The following is a 14,889-nucleotide window of genomic DNA, read 5'->3' as shown; positions in this document are numbered from 1 at the left end:
TCTGGGTAGAAACTACGGAGTTGGTGAAAAGTGACTAAGCCACATTAACAAATACACTACTGCACAGCATACTGCTTATAGGCCAATCCCTACTTGATCATGTTCATCAGACAACCAACACATCAGAGAAAACAAGAGTCGTCATATAAAATGAGGTGGAGAATCTGGATAGAAGAAAGCTATTCTGCATGAAGAATCAGGTGAGAGAAGTTTCTATTTGCCCTTGGAGCCAATTGTCAACACCATAAGTGTGTAAGAGCCCAGAAGAGACTCTCAGAAGAGCTTCAGCCCACAGTTCTCCACTTTAGTGACCCCAGAACCTGACCACGGTCTACATGAAGCTTAATACTGGAATATTAAGTATGTGTGGACCATGAATGAACAAATGTTTGAAATGCTGGAACAGTGTCTTAAATTTTTCATTCTGGGTTTATGAACTGTAGCTTATTCTTTGAGGTAAAACAACCAGAAGCCACGGATTTTACAGAGGAGGACCACATTTCTAATGTTCTTCCTCATAGTGCCTGGCAACTGCTGCCTGGGATTTTGTAAGGTTAGTTTTTGTCATTGTTGTTAAAACTTCAGCAACACAATGGTGATGTCCTCAAGAAATATTATAGATTAGAAATATTATAGGTTGGTTAACTACCACAGAAAATCTTTATCTGAATCACCATCCTTATATAATTTGGATTATTTCCCATAAATTTTCTATATATTTGCCCATAAGTCCACTTGCTTACAATAAATCAAGATTACAAAAAGGGTATCATAAGAAAGAACAAAGAAGTCTTACCACTTTTGCTCCCACTGGAATCAGCTTAGAAGATATTTAAAACTCAAGTTTAAGCCTTTGCTAAGCTGTAGTCCCCAACATGTTTATCCAGCACCTACCTGTGTGTGTATTAAGGTGATTCCTCAGAAGGGTGACTGTTCTGAATGCCCTGCCACAGAGATGGCACTTATGTGGTCTCTCATCAGTGTGACTTTTCATATGCCGATCCAAATTTGAACGCCGTGGACATGTATAACTGCAAAGCTCACACTGGAATGTCTTCTTTACACCTATATGCAAAATAAAACTTACTTGTTGCAGGGTTTCAAAATTTTTAAGATTAATCCTAAGCTTAAACTTCGACAGATGTATTCTGTTAGCTTTTTATAACTAAACCCCGTTAAGTCATATTTAGTCATAATTATCTCATGCTACCAATAGATTTCTTTCTTTTCAGGACTTAAAGTACTCAATCTGAAAACACTTCTTTTAGACTGGCTAAAAAAATTAATACCCACATCACAGTCTTTAAAAAATAAATCCATTTAATATAAAATAATCTGCATATGTACTGTTACGTGCTTTATCCCAAAATGGTTTTGAGAATATAATGGATAAACTTATTTTACCTTTCTTTTTAATTTTTGTTGGCTTTGGAGGCTTCATGTTACCAACCACTTTCTCTGCATTAACCTCTGACAGCAGACCCTCCTGCTGCTCTTCCTCAAAATCATACACAGACACATCCACATCTTTGCCCTCCTCTGTGTAACGCAGTTTGCTCTTTTTGGTTTTCTTTGTTTTTTTGGCTGGTGGCTGATAGTCTGGGTCTTTTTGCCAACTAGGATCTTCCTGAGGCGGAAGTTCCCCTTGCTCTAGGGTCTCCACCTCTCCATTGGCCCCCACTTTTACCACTTGAAACCCTTCAGGCAAAGGTAAGGTGTGACATATCACAGGTTCACTTTCTGCAAGGCCCTCTTTAGACACTTCATTCTCATAAGCCCCCTGAAGTTCTTCTACTGAAGTGGTAGCAACAGGTACAGTCACAGGAACAGGTACTTGTACAAGCTGAAGCTCTCCTATGTTGATAGGCTGTTCCTCCATATTTACAACCTGCAAGGTTATAATCTGGGTATCGTCCACGGCAGCCTCCGCTTCTGGAGCAACTGCACCCTCCATGACTTCAGTCTTCATCTGAAGAAGGGTAGGATCCAGCTGTTCCATCATCACCATCTGTACACTGCTATTGACATCCTGGACCACCTCACCACCATCAGTCTGGTTCTGGGGAAGGTGGCAAGCGTCCTCTTCCTGGCCCCCTTCCCGGCGTCTCTGGTAAGTCTTTCTCTCCTTTCCTTTAATGAAAGTTTCAGACTCTTCCACAATGGCTTCAACCGCCTCACCTTCCATTTCCCCTTCCTTTATTAAGGGAGAACACAGATTGTTATTTAAAATAAAATTTATCTAAATGAAAACATATACATTTTAAAACAAAAAAGGACCACCAATGTTTGTTAATATTACAAATAGACACAACAGATATTATGCACCTCCTGGTGGAAGAAGGGAATACTATCTATGAAGTAGTCTTTTAAGACAAAACAAAAAAATCTTAAACCAAGCCTCTAGATCCAACTACCAATTAATAGGAAATTGGTGACAGAAGATATTAATTTAAACTCCAGGAGTGAAATTCATGAAACCCAGACTAAAGGAAACTGCAGGAATAACTACTCATTGTCTTCTGTAAAGAAATCACCAGGAAGAAAAAAAAAATGTGAAGGGTACAGGGACAAACTACAGATCAGTGATTCTTATGCCAGGAGACATTTGGCAAGGCCTGGACATGTTTCTGACTATGTGGATCACAACAAACTGTGGAAAATTCTTAAAGAGATGGGAGACCAGACCACCTGACCTGCCTCCTGAAAAATCTGTATGCAGGTCGAGAAGCAGTTATAACTAGACATGGAACAACGGACTGATTCCAAATTGTGAAAGAAGTACGTCAAGGCTGCATACTGTCACCCTGCTTATTTAACTTATATGCAGAGTACATCATGTGAAATGCCAGGCTGAATGAAGCACAAGCTGGAATCAAGACTGCCGGGAGAAATATCAAATAACCTCAGATATGCAAACACCACCACCTTTACGGCAGAAAGTGAAGAGCAACTGAAGAGCCTCTTGATGAAAGTTAGAGAGGAGAGTGAAAAAGCTGGCTTAAAACTCAACATTCAAAAAATGAAGATCATGGCATCCAGTCCCATCACTTCATGGCAAATAGAAGGGAAAACTGGAAACAGTAACAGATTTTCTTATCTTGGGCTCCAAAATTACTGCAGATGGTGACTGCAGTCATGAAATTAAAAAGACACTTATTCCTTGGAAGAAAAGTTTGGCCAACCTAGACAGCATATTAAAAAGCAAAGACATTACTTTGCCAACAAAGGTCCGTCTAGTCAAGGCTATGGTTTTTCCAGTGGTCATGTATGGATGTGAGAGTTGGACTATAAAGAAACCTGAGTGCTGAAGAATTGATGCTTTTGAACTGTGGTGTTGGAAGACTCGAGAGTCCCCTGGACTGCAAGGAGATCCAACCAGTCCATCCTAAAGGAAATCAGTACTGAATATTCATTGGAAGGACTGATGCTGAAGCTCCAATACTTTGGCCACCTGATGTGAAAAACTGACTCACTGGAAAAGACCCTGATGCTGGGCAAGATTAAAGGCAGGAGAAGGGGACAAGAGAGGATGAGATGGTTGGATGGCATCACCGACTCGATGGAAATGAGTTTGAGCAAGCTCTGGGAGTTGGTGATGGACAGGGAAGCCTGGCATCCTGCAGTCCATGGGTTCGCAAAGAGTTGGACATGACTGAGCGACCCAACTTGACTTGGACATGTTTCCGGTTGTCACTACTTGTGCAGGTAAGCTACCAGTATCTAGTGCTATCTAGTGAATAGAGGCCAGAGACGTTACTAAGCATCCTGCTCTGCACAGGTGAGTCTTTCACAACAAATAATTATTGGTCCCCAAATGTCAGTAAGGGCAGAGGTTGAGAAACCCTGATACAGACAAAGGAAGCTTTTAAGAGATACAGCAACCACAATCTATGGATCTTGTTTGTGTTGATTCAAACCGACAAATGTTATTTTAAAATGCCATGAGACAATGGGATTCAACTCTGTCTGGATATTTGATATTAAAGTTATTAACAAAACTAGTTTAAATCTTACACATTTCTTACATCTGGCAGATGACTTGTTTTTAGCTAAATTCTCCCTTAGAAAACAAGTCATTGGAATGCCTTTTCACCATGCTTTTCTTTTTCTTTGAGCCAGAATCAGAACTTGAATCCAGAGTCCAATGGCCGCTACCACACACCTCCACCTCCTGACTCATACCATCATCTCATACCTGAAATTCATTCATGTATTTCTTTTCTCTATAAGGCCATAAGTTTATTGAGGACAGAGACCATGTATATAACAAGTAGTTTTTACCCTTTAGCACTGTGCCTAGGTTAGTAAGAACACAATAAATGCTAACTGAATACATAATAGAAAATAGAAAAATCAGTTTCTCTCTGATTCATAGTTTCTGGCTTATCTTGTGAGTGCTGAGAATACCTAGGGATCTAAGAGTAAAATGAGTCTGCGCAATGTCCAATTCCTATCAATAAACTGACTTAACAAAACTAATAAGTATATAAAAGGTTAATTTAAAATTAAAATTTAAAGTGTTTCGTATTCTTGCTCTCATCTCAAACACGCTTCTGCCACGTCTATCAGAGACCCATCTCTTCAATTCAGGTACCTTAACACTATCCGAATAGCAGTCAGAGAAGGCTCCTTAAGTCAGGACCACCTGCAAGGTAGTACAAAGACCAAGATTATGCAGGCCTGATCCTGCGTTTTAGGAGTTACTGTCTAACAAAACAGAGAATAGGTACAATGGCTCAAGGTAAAAGAAGGGAGGTTTGGTCAGGTGTGAGATCAAGATGGGCAGGACTTTTAAAGGCAACATGGTGCATGCATGCATACACATGCTTAAAAAGCATACAATAGAGGAAAGAATAGAAAGAGATAGGAGAAAGATGTGTTGGTTCTGGCCATAGACTGGATGGTCTTGAATGACAAAATATTAAGACTATACTCATTTGGTTGTCAATCACATATGCTTTCTAAGCACTGAAAATTGAGACTTACTTGATTCATAAAGAACAGTGCTTGATTTCTTCAACAAAGTGTATCTGTATATTTGCAAAGAGGAGAGATGTACTGACCCCAGATAATCTATTCAGAGTCATGACTGGTTGGTCTTTAAGCCATTATTTTTCTTTGAATGTATCTGCTGATAAAACCACCACACTATTATGCACTTAAACTTTTCTCAAAATAATGTTTCCTCAATGGGCTTGTTAAAACTCAGGGAAAAAGCCAGGGTTGAAGCAATCCTACGTATTTGGACCGATTCAGCAAACCTCACTATCTGCATACAACAAAACCAAGCCTAATGCAAAACCTTGTGGGTTGCTGGGTTTTCCTGATTTGTTCTGCCATTACCAACTTTCCTTAGCCCATTGTATTCAACAACCAAGAGTATACTACAATGCTCAATGCAAAGACCTCTTAGTATCTGTTCCGTTAACAGGACGATATAACAAAATGCTACCACAGAACGTGAGGGTCAAGGGCCATTTGTGAATCGCTTTATAATTTGCCTATAAATGAAAAATGTCTTAGCATCAATGTGCTAGCATTTTTATATGATTTTATTTATATTTCTGATAGTGAAAAACTCCTTTAGGCATGATCCTAGCTATATAACCACTTCTTTTATATAACCACTACTGCAGACACATCATTCTTGGGATAAGAATATTCTATACTAGAACCATCCAACAGAAACGTGAGCTACATACATATAATTCAAATTTTTCCAGTAGCCATATTTAAAAGTAAAAAAAAAAAAAGTCAATTTTAGTAATCTAACCCAAATATATCCAAAATAGTATCATTTCAAGATGAAATCAATTTAAAAAAGTTGAGATACTGTACCTTTTTTTTAATAATAAACCTTTGAAATCTGGTATAAATTTATAGTAAATCTCAATTTGAACCAGTCACATGGTAAATTCTCAACAGCCACAAGTGGGTAGGTGCTATTGAGGACCAGGAACACTGGCTTAACCTTGGAACTTCTAAAAACAGAATTTCAGGCTCTATCCTTGATTCACAGAATTACAACTTGCAATTTAACAGATCCCCGAATGGTGTCATATATTAAAGTCTGAGATGCACTACTTTATACTATTACTTTCCTTATTTTTTCCAAAAAACAAAAAACAAAAAACAAAACCTTCCCAGGCCATGATGGTCTGAAATCAATACCCCAACAGATGATGATAACTTCAATGCTGGAGTTAGGAACAGAGAAAAGAATGCCCCCCACACCGATGATAGAAACATTCTTGGAAAAGTATCAAAAAACAAAAAATTTCACACGCTGTATGTAAATGCTAATATCAGCCCAGCCACAGAATCACTACATAACCCAGGCTATTCAGATACCCTCAATAATAAAACTGGTGGAGGAAAAGCATTTAATCTCTGAGCTCGGTGAAATTTTGTGGCACACAACAATTTGAAGCACACTGAAAAATCCATCTTGTCTCTGCCATGAATTTGAGAACTTAAAATACTAGAAATAGCATGTAAATAAGCAAGTCCAACCCAAAAGAGATTGTGGAATGGTAAACCAGGCAGAAAAAGAGTTAGTGCAAAGCAATCAAACTGAAACCAATTATGCTGCCTGGGAGTTGAGCTGACAAGAGTACCCTCTCATCATGAAAAAACACATGGCATAAGGTCCATGAACATTACCACCTATTCAGGGTCTTATAGCAGTAGGTTCTATTTTTACAGAGAAAAAGCAGACACGAAGTAGCAAGCCACCAACTTCTCCCATTCACCACTTGGAAGTCTCAGGGCATGCCTTCCAGGAATGGATCCTCTACTTCCACTGGGGGTGGGGAGGTGGGGGGGAAGGGAAGAAGTCTACCAGTCAGTAACTAACCTAACAGGCCAGCCGGGGGTCTCTCTCCCCACTCCCTGGAGACTGTGCTATCCCAGCTGTTTCACCCCATTAGTGGTCTGGATCCATCCTTTCCCTCCTCCCACTGGCTCAGCTGTGCCTCTCGCTTTCCACTCAGTTTCTGTTGAGTCTGCCATATTCTTGGCCTCTCTGCTTACTTGAGTCAGATGTGCTTTCTAGGTTCTATCAAATCTTTTAGTGGACCAATGTCATTAAGAACAGGTTTACATTAACCTCTGGATGAAACTCTTTTACATTATCAAAGTATATTAGCTTATTTATAGAAGTCTGAAAAATGAAGCACAAATAGGACTTTTTAAAAATTGTTCACAATTTCTACACCTAATCACCTAGTACTTTGATGCTATTTTTTTCCCTCTCTTAGAGATGTATTTTTAAATATAGATGAGACTATATACATAAAATTTACATGTATTTGTATAATGCTTTGTGGTGTTTTAAATACCTTACTAAATAACTTATTAAAAAGGACTCCACTCCCAACTCAGCCCTCTCTCTGATTCCTCCTTCATCAGTCTCTCTTCTCTCTTGGCTCCTGCTTTCCTAGGTCTCTCCCTTGTTTCTGAGAGCTCTTCCCTCAGCCGCTCTGAGCAACATCGACTCTGTTCCTTTCTCTGTAGCCATTCAGTTCATGTTGTCTCAACCCAGAGGTCTTCTAAATCCACATGTGCAATTCCTCAGTTTCAACGCCTAAATGATCTCTCTTCTGTGGTTGTCTGGCTATCACCTTCAACTCAGTGGCACTGGATAAGGAATAAAGAAACCTGGGGAATTCCCTGGCGGTCCAGGGGTTAGGACTCAGTGCTCTCACTGCTATGGCCCAGGTTCAATCCCTGGTTGGGGAACTAAGATCCTGCAAGCTGCGTGGCGCAGCTAAAATAAAAGAAAGAAACCCAGACTCTAAACCCTCATCATCCCTAACCAACCAAATGAGCTTGGCAAAATGGGTTAGTCCTCTGGGTTGCAGTAGCATACAAAAAAATGGAACAGATCCTATACCCTCAACCATCTTACTGAAAAACTGAAGGTTGGGAGTATATTAAAAAAAAAAAAATCATTTGATCAGATCATCTTATGGGTAGAAGATGGGACATGATGGGGTTCCCTTAGACTGAGGCAGGGTGAACCTGCATATGAGGGTGAGGAACCTGCAAGAGAGGAAAACTGGTATCTGAGTACCTCTTGCTCAACACTACTCTCTCACTGTGAAAAAAAAACACACGCTGACTGGTTGAGTGGGAGGGTTCGCAGGCCCAGACTCTCCACAAAGTATCCAGAAGTCTGCCTATGCTCCTAAACCACCAACCTGACCTATATCCTAAAGGAATCTGCTGGATCAGCTCTTCCCCTCTTGCCTGTCAGTGCTGGATCAGCTCTCTATTGCTCAAATCTTTTTCTCCTAAAATTCCCCTTAACCCCACTTGGCAATTTAGCATCTGCTGTCTCTGTATTCCCCCTTGATCAACCCCACAGTAGCTGTCTCTATTCCTTTACATCTCTTCCATGCTTCAGTTCACCAGTTTGGTTTCTGTTCCCCAATACTCAATTGAACTGCTCTGAAGCCAGTAATGGCCCTTAACTGGTAAACCCAAAGGAGACTTTTCTGTCCTTATCTGACTTGACCTCTTTGTGGAATTCAGCATTCTACTCTAGGCTTTAACCCAAATTATGCCAGACCACCATAAAGCTGGGTATACTTGGGTCACTTGGTCTTATTCCTTATAGAACTGCTCTCACCAAGTTTTATTTTGACATTATGCCCTTGACTTACACTAAAGTATACATGGAAGAAATTTCGAGTTACCTGCTTGGAAAAGCTTTGTTTCAAGTAAGGAAACAAAGCTTTTTTTTTTTTCTTACATTCTGAGACCTATGTAACAGGATCATGTTACCATTATTTTAGCTGGCCACACCTTTATGAATCTTTTCCCTCTCAAACTATGTAATAACTTTTCATTCTAATTTGTATTTTCTGGGGTTTTGAATTTGTATCATTTACCATTTATATTTTCTATACATTTCTTCAACTTCTTTGTGGAACAAGATGAGCTATAAATAAACAAAATGATATATACCTATTATTTAATAAATAGGAAATTCAGAAAAACATATAGAAATACAAACTTACAACATTCTTAACACAACCTCAATTCAAAATTTGCAGACCTTTTTGAAGATCACAAAACTCTTCTAGGAGACATAAAAGACCTCACTCAATAGGCACACTGCTATCCTATATCCATTATCAGAAAGGCCAAACATCATAAAGATGTTAATTACTTCTAGTTCATATAATTTTCAAAATCTGACTGAAAAATAAACAAGATATTGAGGATAGTGACAAAATTTTTGAAAAATGAAGGCCACCCTTTATTTCCAAATATTAGCACAGTATAAAGCTACAATAAGTAATACAGTGTAGTACTGCCACTATCACAGCCAGCCAAGATAAATAGAATAGAGGATCCAGAAACAATTCATAGCATATATAAAATTGTCAGTTTAAAATTACTTGGGGAGGACTTCCCTGGTGGCCCAGGGGTTAAGAATCAGAACTCCCAAGGCAGGGGCCCAGGTTCCATCCCTGGTCAGGAAACTAGATCCCATGTGCCACACTGACAGTTTTGCCACAACAAAGATCTGAGTACCACAACTACAACCTAACAGAGCCAAATAAATATTTAAAAAATTAAATCAGGAAGGAAAGAGGATTATTTTGATAAAAGGTGCCAGAAAAACTATAAGTGAGTGAAGTACTTAAGTTACAGTAAGTTACACCTTTGATCCATCTGGAATATATTCTATTTTAAGAGATAAGGAGACATTCACAAAAACAAAAAAGAAATGGTAATTTGATGGTGGTCCAGTGGTTAGGACTCCATGCTCTCACTGCCAAGGTCTCAGGTTTGATCCCTGGCTGGGGATCTGAGATCCCACAAGCCGAATCTGAAAACCAAACTTGAAAAAGATATAGGTAAATGGCCTTCTGATCTCAGAATGAGGAAGGCTTTATGTTTAAGATTCCTAAATAACAGGAGAGCATAGAGGAAACTGTTGAAATTTTGACCACTTTGAAGCTTAAAAAACACCCCCAAAACTGTAAAAACAAAAACATGTTGAATAAAATGGCCAAAAAGAACATATCTGCAGCATATATGACAAAAGATTAATAATAATATCCTTATTATATTAGTAGTTATAAATTTTATAAGAAAAAGACAAATACCAAAAAAGAAGGCTGGGAAAAGGACACAAGTAGATCACTCAAAGAAATACAAATGGTAGATGAATAAAAAAACCCAAAGAAACAACTAAGTCTAAACATTAAGAAGAATACAAATTAAAACAATGTGACAGCACTGTCCCTCTATTAAACCTTAAGACTATTTTAAAGGATAACTCAACGCAGTGGAAACAGCAAGGTAACTCACAGACACAGCAAACAATCTCGTGGCTGCCAGAGAGGAGGCAAGCTGGGGGTGGGTGACAGCGGTGAACAAGACGAAGAGGCACAAACTACCAGTTATAAAATAAATGTTACAAAGAATAAAAAATACTAACTTTGTACGGTGTGCAATCTAAAAAAATATCAAATCACTATGTTGCACACCTGAAACTAACGTCATATTCTAAGTAAACCACCAAAAAAAAAAATCAGCAAGGTAACTAGTGATATGAGTCAAGAATTTTTAATATTCAAATTGTGATCCAATAATTTAGCTTCAGATTTTATCATCAGAAATAATCAGAGATTATAAGGACATTGTTAATCAGAGTGAATAATTATAAACAACCTAAAATTACAACCATAGGGGCAAGTTTAATTTGGTAAATGATGACACATCCATAAAACAGTTATCACATAGATATTAAAAATCATGTTTTAATATAATCCTCATATGAGGAAAATGCTTGTTCCATACAAAAAAGGGGGGGGGGCGGGGAGAAAAATAGAATGGAATAGTCATTAAGAGCTAGGCTTTCCTGCCAGAGACCTGAATCCCATTTCTAGTTCTTCCACCTACTAGGAGTGTGACCTGGAGTGAACATGCTACCCTTCCGTGCCTTATTTCCCTTCCTACAAAACAAAGAGAATAATGGTATCCACTTCACTGGCTGTTGTAAAGATTAAATAAAACAACGTGGGCAAAACCTGGCTACTGTGCTCTTCTATATCTTTACAGGTCACCCCAGAAGGCAAACAAACACATTAGCTGAATGCATGACCTTTCAGTTTCTTAGAATTCTAATCACAAACCTTAGATAAATTTTCCCCACAAAAATTACTTCTCTGATAAACTACCAATTACCTTTAGAATCAAGGTAGTTGACAGAAATCTGGTGACTGATCAAATCTAGGAATGAAAGAGAAAGAGTCAAAAGAGCAGAACAGCCTCCCAGGGTGGTCTCTTACTAGTCTGTCTAGCATATTGCTGCCAGACTAAATCTTCCTGAAAAATACACGCACAGAAACTCATGAGAACTGAGGGTTACTGAATCAACTCCAATCTCTTTGGCTTCGCTCCCAGAGCTCTGTAAGATCTGTTACCATCCTTTCAAACCATCCAACCTCACCTTTGGTGCATCTTCCACACAACTGCCTACTGTCCTCTCTCCCCCAGGTCTAGTCATCCTCTATTCAAAGATTTCTCAACCGTGACTAGTGCAGACTGACTCTAATTTATTTTGCTTTTGTTATTTTGTTTATTTATTTGAATATACTGTTCTGTGTACCTGTCTTTCCCCTAATAGATTATTAGCTTGTCAAGGGCAGGAACTACGCCTTTCACTTCTGAATACTCTACAGCAATGAACACAAAACAGTGTTAGGTAAGCAGCAGACATTCAATACTAGTGTCACTGTCATCTGAAACATGTATAAATGGCTCCTGCACACGACAAAAGCAGGAAGAGAGCATAAAAAACAAAACACTGTTTATGTGCTAAGTGGAAGCTTAACTATATGAATTTATATCCTTCATTGCTATGTTTATGTCATTTCTCAAAAAGAAAAAAGCAAGCCCTGACAACACAAGTATAGGTTTAGATTTTAAAAATACTGCCACAAAAATAAAAGCTAACGGTGAATACACTAATTTTTGAAGATGTTAAGGCTTAGTAATTTAGCACCTGATAATGTGACTTTATAGCAAATGTGTCAGGTTATTTCTCAAAGGGAAACTACCAAAATAATCTTTCATACTCACACCACTGCAAAGTCATTTGGGTAGACTGGTTATTATAACATATACATGTACTAAGAATAAGACATGTGCACTGAGAATAAGACAGTAGAGAAGGATAATTTCCAGAAGTCTACTTTACAAATAAAATTACCAAAACTTTTGTTTAATACACTATTGTTTTCCACAAGGGACAACTGACTGCTAAAAACCCCAATTTATTTCTTGGAGCAGATCAGAAGACCATCTACACTCTTGGCAGGAAACAGCAGCCCCAACTCCCCACTGAACTTCCACAAGCCACAGCAATTTTGAAACAATCTAACATGGAGGTCACCTAACAACTTGCCTTCAGAGTGCTCAAAAGAAAACATCAACATCATTAGAAGACAGAGAAGAAAAGAGACACTTTGTAGCTTTCTCTTTTCTAGATTTCTAAATCATAAGAACGTTTTCATACCAGGAGAATGAAAAACCTAGTCCAGTATCTGCACTATGGGGCATGGGTGTACCTGCTCAGTTACTCTTTGCGACCCCTTGGACTGTAGCCATTCTGACTGCAGAGGATACTAAGTGCCATTATGACAAGCGGAAAAAATGAATTACAAATAAGTAACCAGACTCTCCTGAGAGTGAAAGGAAAAGCTGACACTGGATGCATAACACTAGCCAAAAATAATTTACCCCTTTGGAACAAAAGTTAAAGTTGAAAAATTAAAACAGGAGAGTAAAATAACTATTCTACTGTTCCTAGAAATATATACATCATCATTTTGTCTGACAGCTGAAGATAAAGTGAAGTATCATGCCCATAAATACTGAGTAATACTGAGTACCGGGAAAGCTGCAGACTACAGGAAAGAATGGGAAGGAGCTAGGTGGAAAGGATGACTCAATCTGAGAAACAGAAAAATATCAGTAACCATTTATTTCAGGACGGTCAGAAGCAGCCTTTATCTGAAGTAGCACTCACCTACTCAGTCACATATATACCTTTCTCTTCCCTGTTATGTGCTGTTAACTTTAAAAAGAACAGCTGGGGCATTTAGGGGAGGAGAGAGAGGAAATTAAAAGGGAAACAAAATTGTATCTCTTAAGTAATAAAGGTTAAGAGCACCCCAGTTTTTAACAATCCTTCTTCCCATTTGTTAATATTAAAAGATATAGTCAAAACAACTATTCTAATAGCTACTCGAAAAAAAAAAAACTGAGAGCTTCAAATGTAGGAAATACATACGTAATAAAATATTTGTAATGGCAACAGCAAAACAATTATAGGAGGTGAAAGAGTTCTTTTGCTACAAAGAACAATAAGTGCTAAACCAATAATAATTGTTTTATCAAAAGGCACTGATGCTGGGTACACAGAAGTGAACTTCTCTTTTAATTACTTAAAAATAAAAAAAAAAGTCCTAAGTGCATAGCTCTTTTCTCAGAGAGCTCCTCATCTGACAGGGAGACAAAGAGAACAAATAGCTATACAGTGTGTGCTATAATAGAGGTTAACACATATTTTCCACCTCATGGCAAAAAGGATGGTTAAGCTGGTGAACGTGGGCTTTAAGGAGAAATTGCTAAAGCTAGATCTTAAAGGATGAGATGGACCTTGCCAGACAAACTATAGTAGAGAGGAACATTCTAGGAAAGGAAAATAGTACTGGAGAAAATTTAAGCCCCTCATTAAGAGTAGTCTGTCTGCTTCACTCATTGGACATTTATACGCGAAACAGAACACAAGGCTTTTCTGGCTGTCAGCATCCTGGTGCCACACGGGAGGCAGCCTCCCAGGCAGGAGCTGTCCCTCGCTGCCTTCCACAGCCTGAGTACTTTGCTGGCACACAGCAACCCAATGCCTCACTTCTCTTTGTCCTCTCATTTCTCTCCTCTCTCAAGGGTGACTATGTCAGGGGCCCCAAAGACTCTCCTTGCCCTGCTCCAGGCCCATATTCCTAAAAGCAGCTCAGAATTAAGACTGTTTACAGTGGTCCTACAGTGTTTCATCACTGAAAATATAAGAAAGGCTGGGGATGTACAGCAAGTCTATCACTTTGAACAAATAATTGTTATAAAAAGGAATAAATTATACACAGTGTAAAATATACAAAACATCTAATAAGTACACCTATGGATTTGGGGGCCGTTCTACCTGAACAGTGGTTCCCAAAAACTTGGTTGGCATTAAAATCACCTGATGAGATTTAAAATGCACAGATCCCAGAGACTTTCAGTAGGTCTCGGGAGACAGAGACCTTATTTCAAAAGGCCCCCAGGTGATTCTGACATAGCATATTTGCTTTCACTTTAAAGCGTCTGACCTACAATACAATCGCTATTTACCCTAAATGCAGGTTGACATAAATCAAAACTATTCAAATACCCATATTTTTCTACTATTAGAATTTCTGGTTCATTCTTTAGAATAACTTCGTTTGTTGCATGACTCGAGAAGAACGTTCTAAAATTTCACCTCTATCGTGGGTAGCAACAATATAAAACAATCACTCTGGGTGGTATGGAAAAACTCAACATATGACAAAAGGAAAAAAAGGGGTGGGGAAAGAGAGACATGGACATACATAGCAGAGTGAACTCATGGTTTTGTAGGGTGTCTTGGTGACCATATGGCCAATGCTCTAGGATCTCTATAACCCAAAACTCACTCATGAAGGCTGCTCAGTAGAAATTAAGACCACTTTTATCTGGTAAATGGTGTCTCCTATAAGGTCAAGATTAAATAAGAAGTCAACAGCTTAAACTCAGCAATGTCTGTACCAAAGGTATAGTAATAGTAGTATTAATAAATGGTAATAT

General features: G+C 38.6%; 1 protein-coding gene across 5 annotated transcripts in view; it reads right to left on the bottom strand.

Moving 5' to 3' along the window:
* Positions 1-14,889, bottom strand: part of CTCF (CCCTC-binding factor) — a 42,535-nt gene that overhangs the window by 15,497 nt on the left and 12,149 nt on the right. For all 5 annotated transcript variants that reach the window (XM_069549958.1, XM_069549961.1, XM_069549957.1 and 2 more), the window contains 2 exons: positions 1,405-2,194; positions 895-1,065 (listed from right to left, as the gene is read on the bottom strand). In XM_069549958.1, the coding sequence (XP_069406059.1) occupies positions 895-1,065; positions 1,405-2,185 (952 nt within the window). In that variant the 5' untranslated portion in view covers positions 2,186-2,194. The remainder of the gene's footprint in view (positions 1-894; positions 1,066-1,404; positions 2,195-14,889) is intronic.

Source organism: Ovis canadensis, chromosome 14 (assembly GCF_042477335.2).
Source record: "Ovis canadensis isolate MfBH-ARS-UI-01 breed Bighorn chromosome 14, ARS-UI_OviCan_v2, whole genome shotgun sequence".
Taxonomy (NCBI): domain Eukaryota; kingdom Metazoa; phylum Chordata; class Mammalia; order Artiodactyla; family Bovidae; genus Ovis; species Ovis canadensis.
The sequence above is the reverse complement of the archived record's forward strand: the minus strand, read 5'-3'. Positions and strand labels throughout refer to the sequence as shown.